Source organism: Sesamum indicum, unplaced genomic scaffold, assembly GCF_000512975.1.
Source record: "Sesamum indicum cultivar Zhongzhi No. 13 unplaced genomic scaffold, S_indicum_v1.0 scaffold00442, whole genome shotgun sequence".
NCBI lineage: Eukaryota > Viridiplantae > Streptophyta > Magnoliopsida > Lamiales > Pedaliaceae > Sesamum > Sesamum indicum.
In genome coordinates, this window is record NW_011628329.1 from 1 (window position 1) to 13663 (window position 13663).

The following is a 13663-nucleotide window of genomic DNA, read 5'->3' on the forward strand; positions in this document are numbered from 1 at the left end:
TACCTTTTCCTGTAAAAACTGAACATACTGAATCACCTGCATTAAAAAATCAAATAGTTAGGAGTAGAGGTATTAAAGCAGAAACATGAAGGCAAGTTCACAACACTATACGTGTGTTATAGATGTAATACCTCTAATAAAAATGAGGCAGTATCTCTCTTCTGGTCACTGTGTGGTATCAGTTCTCTCAATATCTGAAATCTGAAGCATGCAGGAAACTTTATTTAGTCAAACAGAGGATCATCAGCAACTTAAAGATAAACCTATACCCCACAAAACCTCAGTAGTTAAGATGTCAAACTGTGACGAGTATAACTTTTGCAAGAAACTTGACATTTGCAAGCACATTTGCAAATTAACCCGGTCTAATTAACAGGAAAATGAATTAATAAGAAAGATAATACAGCTTTACAAACACATACTTACCAAATAATGTAACAGGCAAAGTTAGACAGATAAATAGACGTGAGAGTGGGTGTATGTATGTGCAGCAGACTTATTGTGCTGAATCAACAAAAGAGAATAGCAATAATCCCTCATCACTGACACTAAGACTGATCAGTCATGTTTTCAGGAATTAATGAATGAACGATCTTCATGTTAACCATGTGAATAATAAAATGTAACGAAAACTACAAGCCAGGCCCTACTTCTATGTTAAATAGATTCAGAAGACTCCATCTTCTGCATGTTTTTGTGCCGCCTCTGCTGCTGCAAGAAACTCCCATACCTACAACTAAGACTCTTATCTAAATGAGTTATTACACTTCTAAGTCAAGAAAACTTGGAAAGATTTTGCTTAGCAACTGATCACGACAAATTTTAGTTAAGCTATCCTTATACTCACAGTGACTTCTTAGATTTCTTCTAACAACCTTAGCAGGCTCTCAGGAGCAATGTAGTAATACTAAATGCCATTACCATTAAAAAAAGAAAAAAAGGCAAACAAACAAACAAACTAATAGCTATATGAAGTTTCCCCCTATAAACAAAGATACACAACATTACATTTATGTAAAAGTTGCCGGATTTATGACGGAAGCAGATGATATGCACATATTAATTAACTAATAAGTATACATACAGTCAGTCATATGCAAACTTGAATTTCTAAATTGTGAAATATGTTCAAAAAATTCAGTACTTGTAAACATTCACATCTCATGTGTATGAAAATTAACCTCTCATTGATCTTACTCCTCCGCCGCTGCTCTGTAACTGAGTGCTTCGACCGTATAGCATTAGCCTTGTCACTGTTCTTCTTATCTGCTTCCACCAAATTCAAACAAAAAAACGACAAAGATTACAATAATTTAACACATACACATACAAACACAAACACAAACAATAACAATAAAGAATATAGTAAACACAGAAGAAAAAAGAAGAGAGGGGCCATCAGGATTCACACCTTGCATATAGAAAAACAAACGAAAACAAGTGTATGTGTACCTTTGGCGTTATTGGCGGATGGAGTGTCTTTCTTCCCACCGAACTCTTTGTCCTCCTCCTCCTCCTCCTCCTCCTCATCCTGATGACCCTTTCCAGATTTCATATTTCTTCAACTTTATTTTTTATTTCCCAAAATTGAATCTTCTCACTGAGAAACACCCAGTAATCGAACAGACCCACAAAATTTAAACGAAAGAAAAGCCCGAAAAGGTAAAACGAACAGGCAAAGATCTATTGAAAACTCAAAAAATGGTGGAAAGAAAAACACAGGAAAATTAAATCTTGAAACGATGACAGCTTTTTTGCGTGAAATTGAAGTTCTTGAATTTTGGGGCAATCCTGTAGCAATACCCTCTTCATGGTTTGGTATGTGGGACACATAAAATGAGCTGCTTCTTTCGCTCCTCATTTATTCAATAAATAAATTTTTGGTATTTATTCTTCATGACATAATCATATACATTATTTCGGTCTATTTGAACGTTAATCATATAATTTTATTAATATTTAATAAATTATATAATATAATAAGTCAATGATATAATTAAGAATAATTAAATAAAATATAGATAAAATGAGATAAATACTGATAATAGACTTATATAAAATTGATCAATACTCAGTATGATAAATGCCCACACATTCTACATCCGTATGTATCCCACAAATTTTAGTTCTATATCCTTTTTATTTCGTTGGGTTAATTACTCTTAGACCTCTTCTAAAAATAAAAAAATTATATTTTCTTTCAAATAAGTTTTGAAATTACATTTACATTTTTTCGAAAATTCTTCCCGACATTTTTTCTTTATGGTTTAGAAGAAAAATACTAAAATCATGAAAATTTTTTTACATAATTTATTAATTTTACCCCTCATTTAATATTTACATTAATTTTTTTGTATTTATATTAAAAAGAATAATGAATATTTAACATCACTTCACATAAATATATTATATTTATCGCGTTATAAATATATATATATAAATATTAAATGACGGGCAAGAGTTGAAATTTCATATATTTTTTTCTTTTTAAAATAGTGATTAAATGATTAATTTATCAATTTATTTAATATATTAATAAATTAATAGTAATTAAATAAATTGTTATAAACTCACATATTAGACAAATATTTATACCTCAAGTAAAATTTGAATTTTTAAATTTATTGATCGAGTTAACGTATTTGTGGGTCTATTAATATTAGCTAACCTTTGACTATATCCATTCCATACTTAAAAAAATGTTTGTTGTCTATATTCCCTCAGACAAATTGAGGTACATCTAATAATTGATAATTGATGGTTTCATGATGTATGTTTGTCATGGCCTGCATCCCCATTTCTTTTTTTATTATATTATCAACTTTTATTTATTTGTTTGCGGGTATCAAATATCATATTCAAATAATATAATAATTATAACTTAATTTATTTAATAGTAATAATAATCTATATCTATACTATTATAATTTTTTTTTATCATACCATTTTTAGAATGCCCCATTTTACCCTTTATTTTGTAATTTCAATACTTTCAATAATTTCTTAATTATTTTTTTTCTTTTAACTACTTAGTAGCCCACATTTTTCTCTCATTTTTACTTCTCTATATTTATTATAATTTATTATTTTAATTTATTTTTTTAATAAATTTCTTTATATTTATCATCTCACATTAAGATTTTTTTTATATGTTCGCAGGAGCCGCGTGCGATGATAACTAGTAATTAAAAAAAAAAAAAAAAATATATATATGATATCTGAATGATTAATGGAAAAAAGAAGGGATCTGATAGGAGCAAAACTGTAATTTGGTAATTAGGTTACAATGCGGATGCAACATAGTATTTTTCTCAAGAATATTTGTTTTAATATTGATAAATGATAGAAAATATTATTGGTTTAAGTATTATAAAATTCTTAATTGCGTCAACCCAATAATTTTTTTTTTTATCTTATTTTATGAATATACACTTAAGATTCATTTAATTTATTATTTTTATTTAATTATATCGAGAAAAATATAGAAATCCAATAAGAAACATGGTAAATGGCTAATGCGTTGAGTCGTGTATTTATCCAAAGTCCAAATGCGACATCTGAAAAACAAAGAAACACGCACACAGGTTCCTTGCTTCATTTCTTCCCAAGAAAGACGCTAATCTACCCGAATTCCAACCAACGACTATGCCCTGAATTTTCACCTCCAAATGTCTCGCCGCCTCCACATGACGGAGCTTGGATGCATTGCCGGCCAAGATTTATCCGATCTCGGCGCCGGAAAGGAAGGCTGGCTGGTGGATAACCCCAACCTCCTTGTTTCCCTCGATACCCACTCTCTCGCGCTTGCCAACCGTTCCTTGATCCTCATCCTCCACTGGTCACAATCAATCAGCGGGGCACCCGATCCGGACACCCACCGGGCCGTTAAGATCCGTCCAGACCTCTCCCCCATCGAGGCTGAGTACGTCTCCGCCGTCGAGTGGCTCGTCTTCGACGATGACATCAGAGCCCTCGCCGTCGGGACCTCTTGCGGCTATCTTTTGATCTTCTCTGTGCAGGGTTATCTCATTCACAGACAGGTGGAAATCTTAGTTTTGTTTCTTTTTGGGTGGTTCGTTGGTTGCATTTTAGCTGATCAATTGCTTGTTAGGAGTGTAGATAATTGGATAAAGTCTCCATTTATGTCGATGCTATTGAGTATTCAGTAATGTTTGTACCTCTATCTTGAGAATATGAGTTGTGTGGATGTTTCTTTTGTGTTGGAAATAACGGGAAAGATGGAGATCGAACTTGGGTTGCCATTCTAATTGCAGTTTTTAACTTGTTCGTGCGCTTGTCCCTGAGACAGTGGGATTTTAAGTGTTGTATAATCAATGTCCTCCATATTTATGCATGCCGGTACATCTTGTTGTTTACAATTTAGCATTGGAAATTATGCCCATGAATTTGCTAGTGCTAAAGTTAAGGAAGTGTTTGAGTAGCATATTCATATTGATGTTTGTATGGCATCGCGTTTCAATTGCTTGTTTGTTAGGAATCGATTTTATTTCGCAGATTGTAAATCCTGGAAAGATTCTTAAGATAAGAGTACGCGGGACTAAGCAGGATCTGACACAAGATACATCCCCAGAGGAGGTTTGCATAGTAATGCCTGGTGTGATTGCACGTTTTGAAGGATCTGGTATTAAGGTATGTGAATTTTAGTGTTTACCAGCAAGAACCAAAGGTTGAGATTGTCTTCATGGCCTTTCTTATGTGTACTTGCTTTAAAGTTTGAGAACCCGTGCTTCATGATTCTTCTCTGTCAGCACTGGAAAAATTCCTCCCTGTATTATTATATTTATGCTGTTATAGTTCTTCATTTGTTTCTTTATTCTGTATTTAAGTTTTACTTCTTTACGTATCCTGTGAAATGCAGAATCTGCTGCGCCGGTGGTTTCAAGAAACAGACTCTAAGTTTTGGGATCAGGAGTTCTATGATGATGCTAATTCAGAGGATTCTGGAAATTCTGCTATGAGCCTTCCTTACCAACTATGGAATGTTAGCAAGTATGGATTATGTGCGGATGCTGCTATTACTGGTGTCATGCCCCCACCTTTGATGGAAATTCAAGTAATTGTCATATTAACTCATTGCATCAATTGGTAATTAGATTGTTTTTACGGATTCCACTTTTTCAGAATTTATTAGATGTAACTGCAGAAATTTGAAAGCGCTCTCTTGTTTTCTCTCTCTGCCTTGAACATTCTACCTTTTCCCTTGATAATGCTTAGGTGGAAGTTTGTTCTTGTTTGTAATCTTTTGCTTCATGACTTTTGGAAACTTTCTGAATTTATTCTGGTATTTGAATTCAGCTGATTTTATTGTTGGGCAGTCAAGTCAACGTTACTATTGTGCCGTCTCTATTGGAGAGGATGCCGTGATATCAGCATTTAGGTTAGTGGGGTTGTAACTCGTTTTACTTCTAGACTTCCTCTTAAACGATTTCAATGTTTTCTTGGTAACTTAAGCTGAAGGTTGTTGTCTGTATTTCATCCATTATGGTTGATTTTTTCTTTCTTGCAGACTTTCTGTGGACAAGAACAGATCACTAGTGGGAGCTATCTTGTCAAAAGTTGTTCCTGCAACATTTTCAACAATAGCTTCATTTTCAAAATTGATTTGGCGGAGTGAAGAAAAGCCCACGAAGAAGCCAGAAGCTAAATCTCAACCATTTGCTCGAGGTTAGAAAGTTGCTTGTAGTGTTGGCTGCCTATCTGATTCAATGGATAAGTAAAACCCTATCCATACCATAAATTAATTCTAAGACCCAGAACCCTAACCCTTACCCATTAAAAAAATATAGATTGGGTATGGGTTGGGTCTCTACCCATCAATACACATGGGTCTATGTACCCAATTTGGATCCAAAATATATATTTATTTTCTTTCCTATTCAATTGAATTATTATTTATCAATCGATCTACCTATAAGTGAACAAATCTAAAAAACTTAAGACATCATAACATTATTTATCATGTAATATTTTCATAATGTTATTTTATAAACGATATAATAAATAATAATATTATTTAAATATCTATATAAAAAAAGAGTTATTTGTGAATTGGTCTCAAATTTTTGAATTTATTGATAAAATTATGGGTAAAAATAGAAAATAAAAGAAATTAAATTAGTATGATTTGCAGAAAAAATGGATTCGGAGAAAAAAAAACAGAAAGAAAGAAAGAAAAGAAAATCAAATTTGGATCTGATCGGACCCAAACACTGGGTTTGATTGGGTCTAGAGACCCCCATAGGTCTTCAGTGGGTACAATGGATTGGGTCTAAATTAATTTGTTTGGTCTTTTTGTTTGGACTTGGGTAGGGTAAAACCCAACCTGTCGACAGGCTTAATCTGATTCACTACCTTCTTCACGTCTCAACGGAGCAAAAGATCGAAGAAGTGATATATTACACTCCATACCATATATTTACCAATTATAACTATGTTAATAAAGATGTTTCTGGCCATTTAAGATGCTTTATTGGAGTTCTGACCAATAATGTCTACTTCTTGTCAGCCTCTGCTCTAACTTGTTTGAAGGATCATCCACGGAAGGGTGAGAAGCTTACATTGTCGCCTAGTGGTACTTTGGCCGCAATAACCGATTCACTTGGCCGTATTTTGCTCTTAGACACTCAGGCACTTGTTGTCGTGCGTTTATGGAAGGTATGTTGACTGTATATATTACATTATTACTTTTCCAATAAAGTTTTTAGATTCTAAAATTCTGTCGCTTAACATTCGAATTTGTTTAAATTATTCTGATCACAACCGGAATTCTTATTTCAAGGCTGACGACAATATAACTGACGTTAGTTCCTTTTGCAGGGATATCGTGAAGCAAGCTGCTTGTTCGTGGAGATGCTTGCCCGTAAAGATAAAGCAGCAGCCTCGCGTTGGGCTTATGACGAGCACTCAAAAAGTGATTACTGTCTCTGTCTAGCTATACATGCACCTCGAAAAGGAATAGTGGAGGTATATATCTTCTCTTGGATCCGCTATGTCCTCTCTCTTTGCCTCTTCTTGCCCACTGCCTTTGACTACTAGATCGATTATATGGTGTTGGATTCACTTGCAACGATAGGAGACGACCTAACCGACCTAACGTTCTCCTTCTGCAGGTCTGGCAGATGAGAACCGGACCACGACTTCTGACCATTCCATGTCCAAAAGGCAGTAAAATACTACAACCAACATACAGATTTAGTTCAGCAACAGCATCTTCATCATCTTATGTACCTCTGCAAGTGTTCTTTCTGAATGGAGACTCTGGTCAGATTTCACTCCTCAATCCATTCCTTCATTGAGCTTTACTTCTGTATCTATCCATTTGTATAGGACAGTAAACTTGAATCTTTGAGTCCAACATCCATTTTTACTTGTTTAACATATACTTGAGCAATTTCAAATTATTTTTATAAAATAATTTATTTATTTTCTGACACACAATAAAGAGAAAATGAAATCTGATAAAAAATTACAAAAAAATGTTGTTTCATGTTCATTTTTATTTTTATGTGGTTGACTTAAGATTATATGAAAAGATAAACAAATATGAAAAAATTATTTGATAATTAATTTTTTTATCATTGAATTAAAAACTGTTTTATTATGTGAAAAAAGTAATTGTTTATTATATCCATTAAAACAAAAAAGAAAAATTATCTCACAAAAAATTTCAAAAGAAGGAGAAAGATTGATGCAAGTCCAACAAAGAGAAATGAGCAACTTAAATGATGAACATTCGAGCTTTTCAGTTTATTTTTAAAATCTTAATAAGTTGGTTCAATTTTCTTCGAGTCAATTATAAATTTGCCGTTAGTAATATATTATAAGATTTATAATCTTACTTTTTCCAAGTACCTACACACTGTCTTCTTAAAATAAAATGTAGCATTTTATAAATGTAAAAGAAATATTTATAAGGTAAATTACATCGGGCTCCCTTAAAGTTTTTCATAATTACAAATACCTCTTTGTTGCTTGAAAAAATATAAATATCTTTTCTAAATTTAATGATTATTTAATAAATACTCATTTATAATAACTTATTGTAGGTGGTATTTGTTAGATGTCAGTTAATTTTAAAGGGTATTTTTAATTTTTTAAATAATAATAAAACATTTGTAATTGAGACGGCAATGTTTTTAGCCTCCGAAAGGCAAGAATTCACCATTTCTTTTACCAAGCTCATTCAATTGTTCAAAACACCACTTCAGTTCATTAATTATTAGTTGTTGACCACAATTATTGATATGGCCAAACATTAATCTCCACAACATTTAGTGATATTCGTGCGGGTTATTCGAATAGAACCAAGATTTAATTAAAAATATTAGTAATAAAATTATAATAAGAATGAATTACAATAAATTCTCTTAAATTAAATACCTTCTCGTTATTTGAAAAATTATAAATACCCCTCTAAATTTAACGGTCGTCTGATAAATATCACTTCAGCACATTATAGGTGCATATGTTAGACCCCTGTTAATTCTAAAGGGATATTTTATAAAAAAAATTTAACAATAAGGTAATATTTATAATTATAACAAATCTTATATGAGCCTGTTGTAATTTATCCTTATAGTAACTAACAATACGAAATATTGTGCTTAGTATAGAGTTGATTATATTAACACAAGAAATATATTCCTTAGTATATAAAGTTAATGAAAAACATTTTTTAAATTATTATTTTTATATGGTAAATTATTTTTGGTACAACAAGCCTACATATTCACTACAATAAAATGTAATATTAGTAAACATCAAGTGATGATTTTAAAGTAGCTACTAAAAATATATATTAAATAACAATAATTTTAATCTTATTATTAGTTAGTGATAATAATTATGCATAAAATTATCATTATAAATAATTACTTACATTAATTCTTGCTAATAGCAACTCTTACAAAAGTAATGGTCATATGAAATTCATTATTATAATTAAAATAAAAATTTCATTACTAAATATATATAGTAAATGATAATATTAAAAGTATCACTTTTTTCTTTTGGTCGCTAAACTTGCAAGTTTTTATAGTGATTACTTATTTTCCATACTTAAATTTTGGTAAAAAAAAAAAAAACTAATGATTAAAATAACACAAACTTTACAATATTGTCAACGTTACATGTTAAATCGAATTACTATTTACTTTTGAAATTAGAATATGCATTGTTAATAAAGTGATAAATATTTCAGAATAAGACATAATGTCTAAATGTAGAATGGTCACTATATGGAATATTTACTGCCCAATGTGAAAATTATTCTGATAACGCCACTCCATATTGTTTGTCGAATATAAGAACAAAAATTGACAACAACTCAACCTGCTCCATTTGCTTTTTAATCCTTAAAGCACTAAATACACTTTCCACTATGCGTAATACATAACTAAGTCAATCTTATAAACGGAATTCTTTATCGTAACATAACTAAAATTTGGAGGGATGTTGGGAGATTTTTCAACTGAAATACATAATAAAACCTCGTTGTATTGCATATTTTTTAAATTATCATTGAGAATAACGTGTACTTTCACCCCTAACTCAGGCCTTCCACATACATAGTGAACTGATATGATCAAATTGGATGATATCCCGATAAATTAAATGATCAAAAGAACATGATGCAAAATTAGATTTTTTTAGATAGGATGTTTGAACTCGTTTTATCGAATTTGTTACTTGTAAAAACACACACAAGAATATAATTAATAGATTTTCTTTTAATATGATAAATAAAAAAAATGTAAAAAGGTTGGAGGCCCACACACACGGGGAATAAAGCTCGTCAAAGCAAAAACGTTAACTCAATTGAAAAAGAGTTCAAACTCCAGGGTTGGCAAAGAATCACCACAATATCCACAGGTCAGATAAACTAAGTTAATAAGGCATCTCCCTCTCTCATCTCTCTCTCTCATTTATATTTTTAATTTCCTTTTTATGTTTTCTAACTAGTGGGTACAGCCTTTTTTATTTTTTCTTTTATATAAATTACTCAAATTCAAATACTAATTTAATATATCGATATTTTCAAATTAATGAATACACAAAATTATATTTTTAATTCCTAAAATAAGGGGTTCGACATTTTTAATTATATATTTTACGGGATTTTAAAAATAATTTTAGAATTAAAAAAAACTCGACACATATAGTCTTCTACTTTACGATATTTTCAAAATGACCCTGTAATTGAGAAAACTTAATACATTAGTCCTCTATTTTATGAAAAATTTATGAGATTAAACGTGTCAAATTTTCTCAATTTTAAAACCCCACGAGCAATAAGACTAAAATATCAAATTTTTCTTTTATTTTTTTCAATTTTGAAACTATTTAAATCTGATAAAGCATAAGATAGAAATTGTTGAATTCTGTATTTTACCAGAGTAAAAGTATTTCGCCTAACAAATATGCTAAAAAAAATAATAATAAACTACTCCAAAATATACAATATATCCAATTCATAAATTTTAAACCCACAGTCTTTGGATTGGATGTTTCAATCTTACCACTGAGTTAATGTCTGGTTGAGATTTATGGGGTGGGAATTGCACGAGTAACCATCACGTGCATGATTAAATGCATGAATCCATTCCTCTGCTCCGGCAACTTGGATAGGGTCAAATTCTTTGGTGTGTAATTGCCATTAAATGTTACGGGTTGTACGCCTATTTAGGGGCATGTTAATTAATAATGAATCAATAACTTAGCATGTTAATCACCACCCTAATCTAGTTTAGGATAAAGTTTATCACATTTTACACCAATGTGGATGAATTCATACTTCTCATTACCCTATAAATTTGTTCTCTATATATATGGTAAAATATCCGGCATAATTTACGATCAAAAATTTCATAATAAGGTGTCATTATCCGCACATCTGTATATATATGGTAAAATTTTTGGTCAATAATTTCATCATCGAATTGGACTGAAATCGTACTTGTTAACATATATCGAATGTTTATTTGACTATTAGAGTATATAATTGGAAAAAATAAAATATTTCAACTTTGATTAAATTAAAGGTGCCCATACTTAGTAGTCCCCACAAGTGAATTAATTAGAGCTATAAGCCACAAAAAAATCAACCAAATTTTTAAATACGAATTAAGGGTACATGGGATGATCATGTTCCCTAAAGCACCCCCAAGAATAATTGAGGTTCCACTTCTTGATATTCTTAAAAATAAATAGAGACTGACTTTTTTGATTGCTTATAATATATTTGATTAAAGCACTTAATGACACTCTAATTATTATTTATGGCTAAAGATTATGACTAATTATTTGTCGATAATGAAGTTTTATGCAGCGATGTTAAGACTTTAATTCTACGATTATGAAGTTTTACTGAAACTTGTCTAGACGTATATTTGTTTATTCTGATAATAACTTCTATAATTCCAACGTATAAATATATATCTTGATGTAGTTAATGAATATTCTTTTTTTGGTAATTGATAATTCATCCCAGAAAAATAAATATTTTAATTATTTATTATAGGGTAAATTACAACAAGGTCTTTTGATACTTGGTATAATTATGATGTCCCCTTGTTGTTTAAAAAATTATAAATACTCTCGTGATGTTTGGTGCAATTATGTAATCTTTGGATGGAGGTCTGAAATTATTAACTCTGTCCTTATTCTTTTTTTTTTTAAAAGATAATTTGAAATTGTAAAAAAATCCAACGATGTGGATGAAAATACTTAAAAAACTATAAAAAGTTATCCTTTATGACCATATTCTTTTAGAAAAATTAAAAAAACAAATTAAGTTATAATTATAGTTTATAAGAGCATTTTTGGTCGCTTTACGATAAAAAATGAATGGAATCCTAACAAAAACTAATAAATTGGACTAATTATTAGACGACTGTTAAAATCGTAAGAGTATTGATGATTTTTCATTTAATGAAAGAATATTTATAATTAAGTCAAATATCGGAGAAATTGGACTGTAATTTACCATTTATTCTGTATATGTAAAGCATTTATGTAATATCCAAGACTACATTTAATTGGTAAGATTAAAGTATTATGTATGAATATTTCTTTTAAATGTATATCTTCATTTAAAAATATCGAAATAAGTAATGAGATAAATTAGAAGTTTTACCAAAATTCATGGCTTGAAATATGCAGTAAAACCAAATATATACAGATCTTCTCAGTCAAAACATTACCCAGGGGCAGTTATGTCAATTCACGCAAGATAGTAAAAGGGCTCAAACTCAAACTATATAATGTGCATAGAAATTGTCAAAAACAAGAAGGCCCGAGATTCGCTGACCAGGACACGTCATTGCCCAATAATTTATATCCACGTCACCCAGCCCACGGACGATCAAGATTGCTTCTGTGATCCCCATCTACGGCTTGAAATCAATATTCTAGACAGTTCGAAGAAACGGGACTCCGCAACTCAGGTTGGCTTGAACTAACCCCAGTTAACTCGTAACTTTAGTTACTGTAGAGTTAAAAACAGTAGAGGCAGGCAAGGGAAAAAAAATGAAAAAGGAAAACAAAAATGGTTATATATAGTCATATATCCATATACGGATATAGAGTGAGGAAATAAGAACTAGAGAGAGAAAGAGAAGGGAAGCGCACAGCAAGAAAAGAAGACGGCAATACTGTGATCAAGTCCTCGTCGTAAACCTTTTGGTTGTCTGTTGTTCCGGCCGTTGGACTGTTCGGATTCTTTCCAATGGTTGTACCGACGATCTTGCAGTAGTTTACCGGAACCGGCGAAAGAAAAGGAGGAGTGTCTTCAGATCCGGCTTTCTGGTGAGTTGATTTGCGCAGTTTAGGTTTCATTTTGTTGGTGTTTTTGCGGATTAGCTTTCTGGCTAATGTGGTTGCATGTGTAATTTCTTTAACCGTAATGGACGGATTTTTTGTTTTGTTTGAGCGAAATTCTCACTTTATGTTGATAGGATTAAGTTTAGCGTTATTGATATGTGGAAATGTATTGTGTTAAAGGTAATTGGGGATTAGATTGTGGAATCCATTAATTACCGAATCAAGATTTAGTGGATTACCGTTTTTCTTCGTCAAGAGTTTGCGCTCGCCTGAGGTTGGTTGTGAATAATGTTGCGTAGATAAGTAGTGCTTGCTTGCTGCTTGGCCGGGGCTTCATCTGGTGTAAATGGGTTTAATCTATCTGATTATAGAAACTTCTTTTGCTTTGGAGAAGGAATTGAAGAAGTCGAAGAAATCTGTTCTTGTTTACGCAGTTCTTGGTTGTGAGAGAGTGTGTTTTGTGGAAGTTCTAGTTAGCTTGCATCATTACTAGCATTTAGTTATTTTTCATGTTTTGAGATCGGGGAGAGAAATCTGGAATAAATGATGGTGTTGTTTCAGGGCGTGGTGTTATTTTTTAATTTTCAAGTTGATAGAATTGTTATACTGTAACTTCTCTTATTTGACTTGGACCTTGTTGTACTTTCAGATGTGGTGTGAGGCTTAATTGTAATCATCCCATGGCTCTCTCAAAGGACTGATCGTCGAATCTCTCTCTTCCTCTGCTTTGGTCTTCTAGTACATCCTTGCTGTAATTCATCTGGGTTCCAATAGTCTTGGACTGATTTAGATCTTGATTTGCCGATTGATGATTATTATTGGT

General features: G+C 31.4%; 1 protein-coding gene across 1 annotated transcript; it reads left to right on the forward strand.

The window, feature by feature from the left end:
* The first annotated feature begins 3554 nt into the window (after positions 1-3554).
* LOC105180240 (rab3 GTPase-activating protein non-catalytic subunit-like) lies at positions 3555-7400 on the forward strand. The gene is made up of 8 exons (XM_011103911.2): positions 3555-4040; positions 4516-4650; positions 4880-5074; positions 5337-5398; positions 5528-5685; positions 6527-6675; positions 6838-6984; positions 7131-7400. The coding sequence occupies exons 1-8, from the start codon at positions 3669-3671 to the stop codon at positions 7314-7316; spliced, it is 1404 nt and encodes a 467-aa protein (XP_011102213.1). The 5' UTR covers positions 3555-3668; the 3' UTR covers positions 7317-7400.
* The last annotated feature ends 6263 nt before the right edge of the window (positions 7401-13663 follow it).

Excerpts from the sequence above, each read along its gene's own strand:
- LOC105180240 (XM_011103911.2), top strand. The coding sequence starts at position 3,669 with ATGTCTCGCCGCCTCCACATGACGGAGCTTGGATGCATTGCCGGCCAA. Across the intron at positions 4,651-4,879 it reads TTGAAGGATCTGGTATTAAG|AATCTGCTGCGCCGGTGGTT; the intron begins GTATGTGAATTT and ends TGTGAAATGCAG. Across the intron at positions 5,686-6,526 it reads ATCTCAACCATTTGCTCGAG|CCTCTGCTCTAACTTGTTTG; the intron begins GTTAGAAAGTTG and ends ACTTCTTGTCAG.